Here is a 17,008-nt window from a genome sequence, read left to right on the forward strand (position 1 = left end):
GTTCAGAACAGTTCCTTCATATATTATGACAACATTTTGTGAAATTTTTGTCTATGCCCCTTTGCCTGTGATTGGTCAACAGTAGGGATTCTTCAATAAAGTCTTTGTTGTCATTCAATTGAGAAAAACTGCACAAACAGATGTAAAAGTGCATGAATGACAGATTTCTTGAGTCATTTTAGATTAATTCAGACTTTTGAGGAAGTGTATACTAGCTGTGGTATCTCAAAATGGACAAACAATACTATTGCTGCTTTTTTTCTTGTTTTTCAAGCAAAGTTTTTTTAAGGGAGTATGCAAGGACACTTGTTTGGCCAGCTGAACTGAAGCATGCAGAAGCCTTAAGGCAGCTCACACACTTAAGTGTCTCTTTCAGACTTTCACATACTCAGACTCTTTTACATTCATTGGTGACAAATAAATGCTCAAATGTAATGGTTACAGATTGCAGCGGACTTCGCGTCATGACTTTATGGCTGCGTTTAGACAGGCAGCCCAATTCTGATCTTTTGCCCAATTATTGAGGGGGAAAATCTGGATTTGGTGGCCTATATAAACACAGCCAAAACGTCATGACTTAACAGATTTTTTTATATGGCAGGATTTTACATGGCTGACTTTATATGTCACTTTACATTAGATGTGGCATGTTGTCCTCTGAATGTGCTGGTTAATTTTGACACAGAGTAACTTTATTAATTGTTTGTGTGTGTGTGGTACACAGCTGATGTGTGAGCTGGGGAACGGAGTCATCAACCAGATCTACGAGGCTCGGAGAGAAGAACTGGGAGCCAGGAAGCCAAGGCCAGCAGACCCCAGGTACGGTACTGCAACTTCTCTGTCTACCATCATGGAGACAAGGGAGGGGGGGCGATGGTTAACATTAACCATTGGTTTGGCCATTGATTGGATTGATTGATGATGACGAATATTAACATTTAAAGGGCAAATTCATGGCACTTGCAACATTAGAGTTGTGGATTATTCCTCCATGAACCTCATTAAATAAACACTGTACAGCTAGTCGATTTGGACAAAAGCATCAGAAAAATTACATTCTATTTCTATTAAATAAATAAAGGGTAGTCCCACATAAGTAGCAAGTGTGCAATAGTATTGCTCAAAACTGCCTTCTTTCCTTGAGTTGCCAGATTGGTGTAATTTGATAAATTCATTCTCAAAATTGCTTTCCGTCTTTGCCTGGGTTGCCAGATTTGTTTAGTTTGTTGAATTCACTTTCCCTCTGCATCCCATGTTTTTCCCCAGGCAGGAGATCGAGGCCTACATCAGGGCCAAGTACGTGGACCGACATTTCGTGCGGCGCCCGTCTGACGAGGAGCTGCGCTCCAAGGTGGTGTCCCTGTCCAAGCAAGAGAAGAGGCTGAGCAGCAGTTCGGAGCACCTGCCTCCCCGGCCGCCCCCACCCACGCCCAAACTCCGGCCCGCTTCCAATGCCTCAAGTCAGTCAGGTAGGTGTCAACAAGTCCCGGATCCAGTCTCTTAAAGGTGCAGTACAAAAACGCCAATCATAGCAACTGTTCCTCTTCCTCTTTGATTTTACGCTTGCGAAGACCCCATCCCTCTCAGTCCTCCAAAACAAAAACAAGCATTAGGGCCTGTTAATGTTATTACTATTGACCAAAAATACAGTACCAGCTATGGAGTTTGCCTTTTAAAGGTACGACAACAGAATTGCGCTACACTAGTATAATAGAACAACACCATGTCATGCTAAGGACACACAAAAGAAGGCACCGTCTCTCCCATCTTCACCCTTTTTTGTTCTCTCTCTTTGAGGTAGCCTAGCCTGTAGTCTAACTGCTTGTATCTTGCTTCTATCCTCTCCTTTCAATCCCTCTCTTCCCCACCCTCCTCCGGCTGCTCTGTGCTTCTGGACTAACCCCTTCCCCCTCGCTGCCTTTTATTCTTTCCTTCCTACCCTTCCACCTCGTGCCCTTTACTCTCCGACACCATCCATTGCCCTTGCCTAGCTGCCACCAAGGGCTTGGAGGCCCGCCGTGACTCTCTCTTCTGTCCAGACGAGCTTGACTCGCTCTTCTCCTACTTTGACACCTCCGCCAAGCTTAGGAGCAGTAAGTACGGCTCTGTGTTTCGTTCTCCACCTCCCTCCTTCGCTCCCTCCACCCATCTGTACTCACCGCTCAGGCTGTCGACTAATACCCATTCCATCCCTCTCACACAACCCCAATCTCACTCTCTAAATGGATAGTGCAGTCATCTTGAATGTATTGGTGTGGAGCATACCATGTGTTCCTCTCAGGGTTGTCTCATCACGTGGTTGTGGTCAGTGACTTGTTTATGGGTTATTGTGGCTGTGGGGTCAGCCGGGAAATGGCTTCACTGGGTGTGGCGGCCAAAGTGCTCTGAATTCTCTAACCACTTGGTTGAAGTTGGTGAATGTGGGTGCGCTGCTGTGCTGTTGTATAGTGACTGTGAGTGATTGTGACTGTATGGTCCCCCGCAGTAAGAAGTGCGGACAGTGGCATCCAGAACAGTGCTGATGGGAGTAGGGAGATGCTGGCCACCATCCCCTCCACGAACAGCTTGGCTGAAGCAGGTAAGACACATACACACCAGCCTGATGAGTCTCACTTGTACCCAGCATATAGTGATTGAGTGGAGCTAGCTGTTCAATAGCCCTATACATGTGCACACATTGAAACTAGAACACCATACATTATTTAAATTCCTTTATTTAAATATATTCCTGATTTGCCATGACAAACAACAATTTACACCTTGATAACCCTTTTACTCCCTCTCTCTTTTTCTACCCCACCCCTAGAAGCTGCCGAGGCACCTCCCATGACTATGCCTGCCACCCTGCCCCCTCCATCGCCCTGTAAGGAGGTGGTGATATTCTCGGAGCCCAAGGAGTACTCCCCGGGACTGCAGCTGTACTGGGCCTCATGTGCCCGCAGCCTGCCTGACATGGCCGAGGCCCTGGCCCATGGAGCGGAGGTCAACTGGGTCAACACCGACGACGATAAGAGGACCCCGCTCATCATGGCTGTGCAGGGGGTGAGGTGGATGGATAGGATACTTGAGTATTGTGGACAAAATCAAATCAAATTTATTTGTCACATACACATGGTTAGCAGATGTTAATGCCTGTGTAGCGAAATGCTTGTGCTTCTAGTTCCGACAATGCAGTAATAACCAATGTAACCTAACAATTCCAAAACTACTACCTTATACACACAAGTGTAAAGGGATAAAGAATATGTACATAAAGATATATGAATGAGTGATGGTACAGAACGGCATAGGCAAGATGCAGTAGATGGTATCGAGTACAGTACATACATATGACATGAGTAATGTAGGGTATGTAAACAAAGTGGCATAGTTTAAAGTGGCTAGTGATACATGCATTACATAAAGATGCAGTAGATGATATAGAGTACCTTATATACATATACATGTGAGATGAATAATGTAGGCTATGTAAACATTATATTAAGTAGCATTGTTTAAAGTGGCTACTGATATATTTTTCCATCAATTCCCATTATTAAAGTGGCTGGAGTTGAGTCAGTGTGTTGGCAGCAGCCACTCAATGTTAGTGGTGGCTGTTTAACAGTTTGATGGCCTTGAGAATAGAAGCTGTTTTTCAGTCTCTCGGTCCCTGCTTTGATGCACCTGTACTGACCTCGCCTTCTGGATGATAGCGGGGTGAACAGGCAGTGGCTCGGGTGGTTGTTGTCCTTAATGATCTTTATGGCCTTCCTGTGACATCGGGTGGTGTAGGTGTCCTGGAGGCAGGTAGTTTGCACCCGGTGATGCGTTGTGCAGACCTCACTACCCTCTGGAGAGCCTTACGGTTGTGGGCGGAGCAGTTGCCATACCAGGCGGTGATACAGCCCGACAGGATGCTCTCAATTGTGCATCTGTAGAAGTTTGTGAGTGCTTTTGGTGACAAGCCGAATTTCTTCAGCCTCCTGAGGTTGAAGAGGCGCTGCTGCACCTTCTTCACAACGCTGTCTGTGTGGGTGGACCAATTCAGTTTGTCTGTGATGTGTACGCCGAGGAACTTAAAACTTACTACTGTCCCATCGATGTGGGTAGGGGGGTGCTCCCTCTGCTGTTTCCTGAAGTCCACAATCATATCCTTAGTTTTGTTGACGTTGAGTGTGAGGTTATTTTCCTGACACCACACTCCGAGGGCCCTCACCTCCTCCCTGTAGGCCGTCTCGTCGTTGTTGGTAATCAAGCCTACCACTGTAGTGTCGTCCGCAAACTTGATAATTGAGTTGGAGGCGTGCATGGCCACGCAGTCGTGGGTGAACAGGGAGTACAGAAGAAGGCTCAGAACGCACCCTTGTTGGGCCCCAGTGTTGAGGATCAGCGGGGTGGAGATGTTGTTACCTACCCTCACCACCTGGGGGCGGCCTGTCAGGAAGTCCAGTACCCAGTTGCACAGGGCGGGGTCGAGACCCAGGGTCTCAAGCTTGATGACGAGTTTGGAGGGTACTATGGTGTTAAATGCTGAGCTGTAGTCGATGAGCAGCATTCTCACATAGGTATTCCTCTTGTCCAGATGGGTTAGGGCAGTGTGCAGTGTGGTTGAGATTGCATCGTCTGTGGACCTATTTGGGCGGTAAGCAAATTGGAGTGGGTCTAGGGTGTCAGGTAGGGTGGAGGTGATATGGTCAGGCATGGGGAGTGTGTGTTAAATGGACTGTTCCTTTTCTAAACATCTGTCACCTGTATGCGTGTGTAAATTTGCATTTCATACCTATTATTCCAGGGCTCTTTGGTGACCTGTGAGTTCCTTCTCCAAAATGCGGCCAACGTGAACCAGCAGGACGCCCAGGGCCGAGGACCACTTCACCACGCCACCATCCTGGGTCACACTGGGTCAGTCTCCCCCTCACACTACTTACCACTACTACATTGTCCACTTTTTTACTAGGCCCGTTAAAGACCCATACAATGACTGCTCTTATAGAGTAGACATTAGAGGCCTGTACAAAAAAAACAGCTCTAGCATTAAAAGTCTGTTATTCCTAGACGGTTTCACTTGGCTTAATAAAATTATACTGCTTCTTTGACTCCATCTCAGTCATCTGACCTTTTTTGTGTGTTTTGGTTTAGACTAAAGCCATTATGTCGAGCCTCCGCTAAGGCGGTTTGTAAATTATTTGACCATAATAGACCAGGGTAGTATTTGAGGTTATTTGTGTTTGAGGTTAATTGTGGTGACCCAAGTTGTCAGTCTATGATCTTAGTTAATGTTGGGGTAAAATTTATTGGTTCCTTTTGAATTTCTTTCTCCAATACAGACAAGTGTGTTTATTCCTGAAACGAGGAGCCAATCAGAAAGCGGCAGACATTGAAGAGAAAACGCCACTATCCATGGCAGTGGACGCTGCCAATGCAGACATTGTCACATTGTGAGTGTTGTGCCTGTTGGCCTTTTTTAATAGAATATATACAGTAGATACTAGATACGTAAAGTGCATTTATTTTTAAATGGTATAATGGTAACCTTTAAATAAAAGCTAACATTCTGTGTTTGCATCATTAAAATTGTATTGTACACAGGTTGGCAAAAGATGAAAGAATTAAGTGACTGTTCTTTCCCCATATCAATCTCTTAACTTTTGTTAAAATCTCGCTCCCCCCTCCCTTTTTCCCAGGTTGCGATTGGCCAAGATGAATGAGGAGATGCGGGAGGCGGAGGGGCCCTACATGCAGTCAGGTCAATATTCCACCAACAGCCCCACCGAGATGCAATACAGGAAGTGCATGCAGGAGTTTATTAACCTGCAGCTGGATGAACCCTAGAGACAGTAGAGCCCCAATAGACAGACAGGAGTAGCATCATATGTTGAATAAGCAGACATTTGATGTCCTGTATTGTTGTTCAATACCTCTATGAAGACTCAGGTCAGCCAGGTGGTAAGCTAAGCTGCATCTTGTGTCTGGAGAAAGGTGCTAGACTTTTATTTACATGACCGGGGTCAAAGCCATTAGCCGTAGAGCCAGTGTTTTGACTACTGAACAGCTGAAGACTCGCTGCTCCTTTGAAGTCGTGGCTGTTGTTGTCTGATGCGTTCCAACTTTCAAACAGCCATGTCTTTATTAGTTGCAATGTCTATTCAAAGAGAACTTGCAACAGAGGTCGTCATGACTATCAAATAGCAGTCACATCAGGCAATAATCCTGACTTTTTGAATGACAGTTTTGACCATCAGACTGTTGAGTAGCTAGCAGTGTCTTGCCATGCACCAGGTGTATTAGTGATTTACCTTAGGGAATATTTATATGCGTATACCTGATATGCTTATGCAATATTTCAGTGTGTTACATGCTTGTATGTTTCCCACAGTGAGTCTTAAACTCCTGTGTAAAAGACCTTGTCTTGTTTGACATTTTTATCGTTACAATGAAGTATCAATCTTGGCACATTTTACGTATGAATTTTACTTTTGTGAAATTGAGTTCGGAAAGAATCTATTTTAAAATAACAATTGGATCCATATTTAGCATACAAATTGTTGTAAATTATGTATTGTACATACATTTCTATATCATAACAGTATTAAGCAGAATAGGAAGTAAGGTTGAGAAAGATTCTCTGAAGCGGTAATGTAAAACAACACTGGGTTGAGTGCTGTGGCTTCTGTGCTTGCGTCCTTGTATGAGTTTTTTTGTATTGTGTGGTATTTTATACACCGGTTTTAATTATTAATCTTTGATTTGATTTTTAGTCTACCTGGTTACAGTATGATGCCTGTCAAAATTGAACATTTTCCCCCACTGGGAATCCTGTTCTTTGTCTGACCTTTGACAACATTAATTGACTGTCCTTAATGTTAGCTGACACTATTTAGGGTGTGAATTTAAGTTTAGATAAGGGATATCAAGATGGTAGAGGGCAGTAGTATAGAAAAGTATCCACATTTACCACATGCTAGTTATATAGTAATTACCTTAAACTTATTGGAGCTTTAAAAAAAAAGTTAACTGAGAATGTCAATATAGAACAGTGTGAAGCACACTCGAGTATTGTTGGAAAATAATGAATGAATGAAATGTACCCCTCTTTCATCCTTCATCTCCCCGCTCTCGTAGTCTGTGCCCCTGGCAATGCCCCCGGGCCAGATGGGTAATTTAAACAGGACTAAAAGCACTTTCATCAGACCTCATCATTATTGACTCATCAGACTGCTCCTAGAAGTCCATATAAGACTCCCCTTAGCACTTACTGAGTACTACTGTACCCTGGCCAAAGGGGATGGATATCAGCTGAGAGAGAATACAGAGACTACACTGTATCCAGTCAGCCATGTCACTGTATGTTGAGCAGGTTGTCTGATATATGTCAATGGTGGTCTCATGTACCATGTAGTCCTTCTCTGTGACCAGCCAGTGTGTGTGAGTTTGCACTGAGGAGATTGAGTATCAGTTAAAAAAGTGCTTTTAATGATTGTGATGAATAGCGCTGTTCCTGAAAAGTTTTGTCTAAAGGCCCTTTGTATGTCGGATTCAGTTTTTGACGATTATCACGTCACACTGCAATGTTACCAAATTGGCCACGTCAGTAGACGTAGGCTACATCAACTGCATCGGTGTATTTGATCTGCGCGTGAACCAGCACACTGCTTTTCCGCGAGTGAAGTGAGTTCGGGAAAACTGGAAGTATGCCAACTTTATATGTCCAAACTCAGAATCAAATAGGCTTTCCCAAAATAAAATGGACGCTGTGGTAGAACGTTTATTTTGATTGCCGATTTTCTGCCGATATCAAAATCCCATCAGGTAGCCTGATTTCAGATGTCATGTAAACAAGATTATTAGGGGCGGCAGGTTAGCCTAGTGGTTAGAGCGTTAACCCACTGTTCCTAGGCCGTCATTGAAAATAAGAATTTGTTCTTAACTGACTTGCCTAGTTAAATAAAGGTAAAAAATTTAAAGAATTTTAAAAAATTAAGGAAATCGCATGCACAGCATGTACATGTTTAAATAGAACAATTATATTAATCATTAGTGCTGTCTGTGTTCCTATTGGTCTGTCACCGTGGATCGGCTCGTAATACCAGCCACACTACAACTACAGGATAAAGGCAAAAAAAATTGTACTGAGCCTACGACCGCACGTAGTGGTACTTAATTGGCAGACCCTACGAGCCAAGACGTCCGACAATCGTTTACGACCTAAGAATTTGCCCACGACTTGGAAACTTTGTCGGGGGCGACAAAATCATGACATAAGATGAGTAAAATCGTACTGTCTGGAAAGGCCTTAAGGCTAGAGTTTGCAGTGTGAGTCTGACAGGGTAAGGAAACAACTTGTGCAATTACCTCTGATGGCCACAAGAGTGCTGCATTTAGAAATGCCCCCCCATTCTCTGAATGAGTGGAATATACTGAGGGCCAACAGTTGCGTTTGAAAAGCAGCCTAGGTGACAGCATGTTGCTCTTTGGACTTGACATAATGTAGGCTACTGGATATTGTTCCTCCATTTCAAATGTGTTTGGCAATTTCTCACTATGTAGATTCAGTCAATGACCATAGATTATTGGACCTGTAACAAGGATACTTGATTGAATACGACTGTCCACGTACCGTTTTCTTCAATATAACTTCTGTCATGTTTTAAAAATGCGATGTGAGTGATTATTATTGCCTTAAGGTCAAGAGCAAATACAGTAGTGTTGATTACAAAGACAATGCTTTACACTTTGTTAGTGAAGGAACCTGAAGTGTATGAACGTGTTGTAGGGAAGGGATCCAATTGAAGTGTGGAACGAGGCTGTCTTGTTACTTAGTCTTTCTTTAACTTCACTTTTCTTTGTTCTGTACTGTTCTCTTTTTTCCTCTCTCCTCCCTGGAGTTTGTGCCTTTCTTCTGTTCTCTTGTTTCTTTTGGGTGCTGAGGCCAACACAGCTGTATTTTTGTACATAAATCCTGCACTTTAAATACAATACAGTTGCTAACAAAAACTAATCTTGTGATAATTTTTTCCCGCATCACAATTCACTGCAAAGAGAGGGCTCCTTACCTTGGTATTGCTTCAGTCCTTCACACTGCTCAAACATTGTGGTGCTGCTTCTTTCATTCTGTCACCGCTTTCTCTCTACTGAGCCACAGTGACACTAACAGGTATGGACAACTTTCTATATTTCTTTCCCTCGCTCTTCAACCCCCTCACCTGTATCATGTGCATGCATGTCTGTGACAACCGTTTGAGCTCTCAAACTTTCCTTCTGCAGTCTTGCATTGTATTATACAATAGCAACTTGTTTTCTTCTCTGTAAGTCTCTGCTAGTCTTGTACTTACACTGTAATAGTTTACTTTGTACTTGCAGGAGATGAAACCTACCAAGACATTTTCCAGGACTTTTCCCAGATGGCGTCAAACGACCCGGAGAAGCTGAACCGCTACCAGCAGTACGACTCGCAACAGAGGCCATGAGGGAGGGAGATGCTACAACTCAGGAGGACCCACTTGGAAGTGTGCAGATAGGTCCGGAATTCTAACGGGGTGTGCTCAGCACCAGTATCAGAAGGCCGTTTCTCCAGAACCTCAATGGCGAAGGTGTCTGTCATATAGAGCTTTTTATTGGTTTTCATGGTCTACATTTTTACCCCTCGAGTAAAAATACATTTCAATGTGGTGTTTTGGTAGCTTGTTTTCATAGCATTGATCTATTGTATATTAAGCTACAAGCGAGATTCATTATGTCACAATGTTAAACATTAAGGTTAATGGTCATCCCCCAGGTAAACATATCCTGCCATCTTACTTAATTGCACAAGGTCCCACTTTCCTAGTCTTAAGTCATCACTGATGTTTACAGCGAAACTTTGAAGTGTGAGTCGATGTACAGTGCACGTTGCTGGTTTTATCACTCTTCCGATAAAAGCCCATAAATGTGGCACATGCAAAGATTGATAGTGGGTGATTTTAGGGGTAAAAATGTATTGTCAGATTCTCCATGTTTGACACCAGACTAGTTATCTGTTTGTGAGGGGATTGGGGGGTAGTCAGTAGTGTTTTTGTTTTGTTGTGTAGGGGAAAACAAGCCGTATGTTGTTTGAGTATCATTTCATATTCAATCTCATGTTGGGATTGAACCCGGAAGCCAGCCGCACCAATGTGTCGGAGGAATCAAGTCAGCGTGCATGCGCCCAGCCCGCCACACGAGTCGCTAGAGTGCGATGGGACAAGGACATCCCAGCCGGCCAAACCCTCCACTAACCCGGACGATGCTGGGCCAATTGTGCACCGCATCTCAGTCGCGACCGGCTGCAACGCAGGTCTGTAGTGACGCCTCTAGCACTGTCTTAGACCGCTGCGCCACTTGGGAGGCCCTGTGTTTGTCTGTTTCTGTATGTTCATGTTTGAGTTTAAGTACCCGCTGTTTTTGAAATGCTCACTATTATATTTCAAGCTCAAGTATTTTTGCCTCCTGCTCATTGGATAGCAAAAAAACAACACCTACAAACAATCAGTGTAGATGAAGAGGAGGAGACCGGTAACCTTTTACTGTACTGGGCAAAATCATGGTCACCTTAAACAAAAGTATACGCCTCATGGTTATGGGCTTTAAAAAAAATACACATGTACCATGTCAGAGTTTAAAAGTATTAAATAGTGTTTGTGTCCCAATATTTAACTTTATATACACATCACAGAAGACTGAAATATAACAAAACTGTTTGAGATACACCAGATTTTTGTTTCGAATTATGAAAAAAAATTACATTCCACCCATGAGGCCAAAGGTGCTTTTGGTCATAGACTGCAGGAAAGTGCCACAGAAGGATTTCTAAGCCTTGAGACATGGATTGCCATTGAGGGTGAATGGGCAAGACAAAAGAGCTTTTGAATGGAGTATGGTAGTAATGTAGGTGCCAGGCGCACCGGTTTGAGTGTGTCAAGAACTGCAACGCTGCTGGGTTTTTCACACACAAATGTCCAGTGTGTATCAGGAATGGTCCACCAACCAACCACTGTGGGCTGTGGGAAGCAATGGAGTCAACATGGGCCAGTATCCCTGTAGAATGCTTTCGACAACTTGTAGAGTCCATGCCCCGACAAATTGAGTCTTTTCTGAGGGCAAAGGGGGTGCAAGTCAATATTCTGTCGATACATACTACTGTCAATCTTTTTGGCATTGCATTTACAATACGAAGAGCTCTTCAGCCCATTATACCTGGTGCTAACATGCTTTCTGTGTCTGTATCAGCTCCACATTCTGATTATGCCCACATTTTTATACCTGCCAAAACGATTAAAATAACGGAGTGTGATCAAATTTTCATGACTACCTCTGGATGTAACATTTCTTTGACTCTCACCTGTAAAAACCCGCCCACTGAGCTTTCATCCAACCAATCAATTCATCCCTGACTGTCTGGAGGTGGTCAGGAAGATCTGTTCTTTAAATTGTCTATACCTGTCTAAAAATATGGGCACAATCAGAATGTGGACAAGATCAGGACATGTTATGTGCAGGTATAAACGGGGCTATACTTAATACAACATGGGATATCTCTTGTACAGATTTTGTATATGCCTACGTTAAATATAAAGTAGTGGTACCAGAATAATTAAATAAGCTCTTGTAAATGCTGTTCATTTTCTTATTGTCTTTTTATATTTTCTCTCCCTATACCACTCATATGTATACTATGTAATTAAGGACTATATTATATTAACTGCAAATAGTGGACTGAAAATGTATTGCTGAATGTTGAATTGTTTGCTTTGTCAGATTGATTTTATAAATACATTTTCCGTTGTGATTTTGTCTTAATGAATTTCAACAACAATTACAGCAATAATTAAGGACTTTATTATACACAAAATTGAGTTTAGCTTCCATATTAAATGTCCTGTCCTCATTTTATCCCTGATACATTGATGTTATCGGATCCTTCTGAGAAATGTCACCCACTCTCTTCCAAGCAGAGTCCTTACCTCCTGAAGGATTTATGTTCCTCCATGGAAGGCGGGCGAATACAAACAATGCATGCGTCTCAGCCGTCCTTACAGTGATGTCACAGAGAAAGGATCACCACGTCAGCAACATAGTGAACATACAGGTAACTGCCAAAATAAAGGAAATAATTGAGTAAATTAGGGATACAAGGTATATTGAAAGCAGGTGCTCCCACACAAGTGTTTCCTGAGTTAATTAATCAATTAACATCCCATCATGCTTTGTCATGTATAAAAATGCCCAGTTGCCCATTATTTTTTTGCTGAGAATGGCTAGAAAAAGAGCTGACTTTGAAAGAAGGGTTTCAAAGGAGCATAGGGGGTTTAAAGGGTGTGTCAGTGTCCAGCTCTCAACCTAATTGAAAACCTACATTTATTCATTCATTTTTTATTTAACTAGGCAGGTCAGTTAAGAACACATTCTTATTTAAAATTATGCCTACCAAAAGGCCTCCTGCGGGGACGGGAGCTGGGATTTTAAATAGGACAAAACACAGCACACCATAAAGAGAGACCTAAGACAACGACATGGTACAAACATTGGGCACAGACAACACAAAGGGCAAGAAGGTAGCGACAATAAATCACGCAAAGCAGCCACAACTGTCAGTGCGAGTGTCCATGATTGAAGAGATTGCATAAAACTGGCCGGTTTGAGTGTTGCATCCGTTTCCAGTCACTAGCTGCAGCGAACTGAAAAGAGGAGGGACCCAGGGATGTGTGCGCTTTGGGGACCTTCAACCGAATGTGACTGGCAGAACGGGTGTTGTATGTGGAGGATGATGGCTGCAGTAGATATCTCGGGGGAGTGAGGCCTAAGGGTTTTATACGTAAGCATCAACCAGTGGGACTTGTGACGGGTATACAGAGATGACCAGTTTACAGAGGAGTATAGAATGCAGTGATGTGTCCTTAAAGGAGCATTGGTGGCAAATCTGATGGCCGAATGGTAAAGAACATCTAGCCGCTCGAGAGCACCCTTACCTGCCGATCTATAAATTACATCTCCGTCATCTAGCATGGGTAGGATAGTCATCTGAATCAGGGTTCGTTTGGCAGTGAAAGAGGGGTGATTACAATAGAGGAAACCAAGTCTAGATTTAGCTTTAGCCTGCAGCTTTGATATGTGCTGAGAAGGACAGTGTACCATCTAGCCATACTCCCAAGTACTCATATGAGTTGACTACCTCAAGCTTTAAACCCTTAGAGATAGTAATCAGACCATGGGGTAAGGGGCATTCTACCGAACCACATTACCTTTGTTTTGGAGGTGTTCAGAACAAGGTTAAGGGTAGAGAAAGCTTGTTGGACACTAAGAAATCTTTGTTGTAGAGCATTTAACACAGCTTGCCCCTCCCTGGCTGTTGAGTATAAGACTATCATCTGCATATACATGGATGAGAGAGCTTCCTACTGCTTGAGCTATATTGTTGATATAAATTGAGAAGAGCGTGGGGCCTAGGATTGAGCCTTGGGGTACTCCCTTGGTGACAGGCAGTGGCAGAGACAGCAGATTTTCTGACTATACATTGCAATCTTGAGAGGTAGTTCGCAAACCAGGCAAAAGACCCCTCAGCGACACCAATACTCCTTAGCCGGCCCACAAGAATGGAATTGCCTAGCGTATCAAAAGCTTTGGGAAAGTCAATAAAAATAGCAGCACAACATTGCTTAGAATCAAGGGCAATGGTGACATCAAGGGTCTTTAAGGTTGCAGTAAAAAATCTAGAACCTGATCGGAAACCAGATTAGGAATCCTGACTTAATTAAGTGGTGATTAAAGAGCTCAGCCATGGGCTTCCTATCAGTAACAACCACATCCTCAACTTCAACCTTAAAGCGTCTTCGACAGAGGCCTGTTCATGAAGGAAGGCTTGCTCATTAAAGTTTCTTAGCAAGCATCTATGACAAATCAGGACAGGTCGTTTCACTGAGCAGCCATTACGAACACAGGCTGTAAAACAGTGATCACTAAGGTCATTACAGAAAACACCAGACTGATACCTATCAGGATTATTTGTGAGGATAACATCAAGAAGAGTAGCCTTTTCTGGGTGTTTGGAGTCATGCCTGACTAGACCGGGCACACGTTTGCCATCGCGCGCATGTTGATTTTGTCTATCCACACCAGACGCAACTAGGACACGCAGGTTGAAATATCAAAACAAACTTTGAACCAACTATATTAATTTGGGGACAGGCCGAAACACATGAAACAGTCATGGCCAATTAGCTAGCTTGCTGTTGCTAGCCAATTTGTCCTGGGATATAAACATTGGGTTGTTATTTTACCTGAAATCCACAAGGTCCTTTGTAGATTTTTGACCCATTTTGTTTTCTCTACTCTGACAATTAATGCACAGATAAAACGGGAAGCCTAGTTAGTTTCTAGTAATCTCTCCTCCTTCAGTCTTCTTCTGTGGACTTTATATGGCGGTTGGCAACCAACTTTAAGTTGTATTATCACTACCAACTGGACTGGAGTGTGGGTCTCAATTCATCTGTCAATCATCCACGTGGGTATATTCTCCTAAAAAGGAGGGACTTGCAGCGTGTCACTCGTCAAAAATAGAACCAAGTTCTATTTTAGCATCTGACTTAGAGGACACACAAGCAATTTGGATGAAATTATTGAATAACGTGCACATTTATTTTATAACGCGAGCGGTGTGGTCAGCATGTTATGGGAGATTTTGGAGCGGCACCTGAGATAGCCTTTTCCACCACCGTCAACAAAACACCAAATAATGGAATTTCTCGTGGAAGAATGGTGTCGCATCCCTTCAATAGAGTCCCAGACACTTGTAGAACCTATGCCTGGGGTGTCAAACTCATTCCATGGAGGGTCTCGTGTCTGCAGGTGTTTACTTTCAATTAAGCCCTAGACAACCAGGTGTGGGGAGCTCTTTACTAATTAGTGACCTTAATTCATCAATCAAGTAAAAGGGAGGAGCAAAAACTCACACACACTCGGTCCTCAGTGGAATGAGTTTGACACCTGTGATCTACGCCAAGGCTCATTGAAGCTGTTCTGGTGGCTCGTGGTGGCCCAATGCCATTTTAAAGACACTTCCGGTTGGGGTTTCCTTTACTTTGGCAGTTACCTGTACATCCCTGATGGCTTACCCACTTAAATAATTACACTTCGTTTATTTCATCTTGTGCAATAATGTAAGGCATCCAGTCCTCTATTACTCTGATGAGCTATGGTGTGTTTAGTCTGTTCCAAAACCATTGTCCTGGAACACATCACAATATGTACTGCTATCCTGGTCACATAACTGTATGTGCTATTGGCAATGGAATTACATCTGCTGTGTAGGCCTGTTACTCATAGTTCATTCTTTGGTACTGTATGTAAAAAAAATAATAATAAAGTTAAAAAATAAAGAATAAATCACATTTTGAAAAAACAAAACCAGAATTTGTGAGCCTGGGGAAACGGTTATTTAAGAGCATGATACCATAATGCAGACTCAGCCTGTACCTGTCGAGCTCTAGACACAGTTTGTGGTGGTAAGGCCATCTGTCCAGTCTGAACCCAGCCACAGGTCCTAGATCCTAGGCTTTTTTTTTGAGAAGTCTGCGCTCGGCTCCCCTGCAGAGAGGCAGAGGGCCGCTGCTGGAGACGTTTCCTCTCCATAAAAGAGAAATGTGCACAAACACAAAGAGGCCAAGCTCCATTAATGTCACTCACCCAGTCACAACATCCAAGGGTCTCCTCGGTACACTGAGCCTGCCAGGGACTACAGCTATCTGGGCAGAGACTGGCTCAACACACTCAGTTTTCCACCACAAAACACCAGAAAATGGCCAAAAAAAAAGTAGAACCAGCTCAACGCATTTACACTGATTTTACTAGAAGATGTTCAGTGTTCCTTTTGAAAAAAACAAAACATTGAAAAGGTATAGTTTCACCATATTAAAATCAAGTTTTGTTTTTGTCCTAATCACAAATAATAATCTCCGCAAATGATTTTGTCAAAGCTACAAAATAAGTACGGCTTTACAATGATGGTAAACACTTCTGGGGTTAAGTGGGTTAAAATCTTCCTAGAATTCAGAGGGACATGCTAAAATGCAGAATTTTGTCACTTTAGCAAATTTGTATACATATTAAAAACAGATTCATTGAATTTTACATGTGGTCTATATTAAAGGGCACTTCATTTAATATAACAGGCACAAAAGGGCCTCATTTCATGGAACGACCCTTTTATACAACACTGCAGATTATACACATACACACACACACACACACTTGTACACGTAAGCTTACTTTTGCTCTTCAAACATGCAAAAAAGGAGGATCCTTCCCCTCAGGATAAAGCCAACTGTCACAAGACCAGGTAATAACTTAACCTACTGGAACCAGAGGCAGAGGCCTCATAGACAATGACTTGACAGGACACAACTCCCGCTCAGACCTTGATGTATCCACCTCATTAGCAGTAGGCCTCAGTTCTCTTCACCTCTAACTCCCAAGACCCACAGTTCAACAAGCAAACAGCACTAACGGGTAGACTGCTCATGAGTTCACTCAGAAAGAATGACTAGGGTTTCATATTTTGGAATGGGCTTGTGAGGGGAATCCAAACAGTCCTGCCTGTATTTTCTAAATGCTGATGATGAATGGATGGCCAGGATGAATAGACATCGTGTTGCAGGCATTCTTTCACACCGCAAATCCTTCATCCACCACACTCCCTGACAAAGAGGGGGGATGAAAAGTGGAGGATGTGTAGAATATTATACAGTCCTTCCACCCCCCCTCTTCTTCTCACTTGCTACTTCATTCGGCAGTTCAGCTGTTTATGTCTAGGTTCCCAGAATGGGCCGGCACTGTTGCCCCTCTCGTTTAGAGGAGACTTTTTATGAGAGAAGGCTTCCCGGAGGCCTGTCCTTCACACCCCAGTGAGGAGCCAGTGGTCAGCCTTTCCAGCGGGCTGCTCCAGCTAGGAAAATTGAGTCCACTCATCACAGGTCTGGCCTCCAGCTGTTCAGAGGACCCCAGAACACCCCTCTCTGCC

At 43.3% G+C, this 17,008-nt stretch overlaps 1 protein-coding gene across 6 annotated transcripts in view; it reads left to right on the forward strand.

The window, feature by feature from the left end:
* The window catches only part of acap2b (ArfGAP with coiled-coil, ankyrin repeat and PH domains 2b), a 146,923-nt gene extending 135,141 nt beyond the window's left edge, over positions 1 to 11,782 (forward strand). For 5 of the 6 annotated variants that reach the window (XM_042321915.1, XM_042321914.1, XM_042321916.1 and 2 more), the window contains 9 exons: positions 725 to 819; positions 1,267 to 1,469; positions 1,992 to 2,093; positions 2,486 to 2,578; positions 2,807 to 3,042; positions 4,772 to 4,881; positions 5,307 to 5,417; positions 5,664 to 5,725; positions 9,340 to 11,782. In XM_042321915.1, the coding sequence (XP_042177849.1) occupies positions 725 to 819; positions 1,267 to 1,469; positions 1,992 to 2,093; positions 2,486 to 2,578; positions 2,807 to 3,042; positions 4,772 to 4,881; positions 5,307 to 5,417; positions 5,664 to 5,725; positions 9,340 to 9,446 (1,119 nt within the window). In that variant the 3' untranslated portion in view covers positions 9,447 to 11,782. The remainder of the gene's footprint in view (positions 1 to 724; positions 820 to 1,266; positions 1,470 to 1,991; positions 2,094 to 2,485; positions 2,579 to 2,806; positions 3,043 to 4,771; positions 4,882 to 5,306; positions 5,418 to 5,663; positions 5,726 to 9,339) is intronic. The other variant, XM_042321920.1, reaches the window with a different exon arrangement.
* Positions 11,783 to 17,008: the final 5,226 nt, after the last annotated feature.

This window comes from Oncorhynchus tshawytscha, linkage group LG05 (genome assembly GCF_018296145.1).
Source record: "Oncorhynchus tshawytscha isolate Ot180627B linkage group LG05, Otsh_v2.0, whole genome shotgun sequence".
In the NCBI taxonomy this organism is placed as follows: Eukaryota; Metazoa; Chordata; class Actinopteri; order Salmoniformes; family Salmonidae; genus Oncorhynchus; species Oncorhynchus tshawytscha.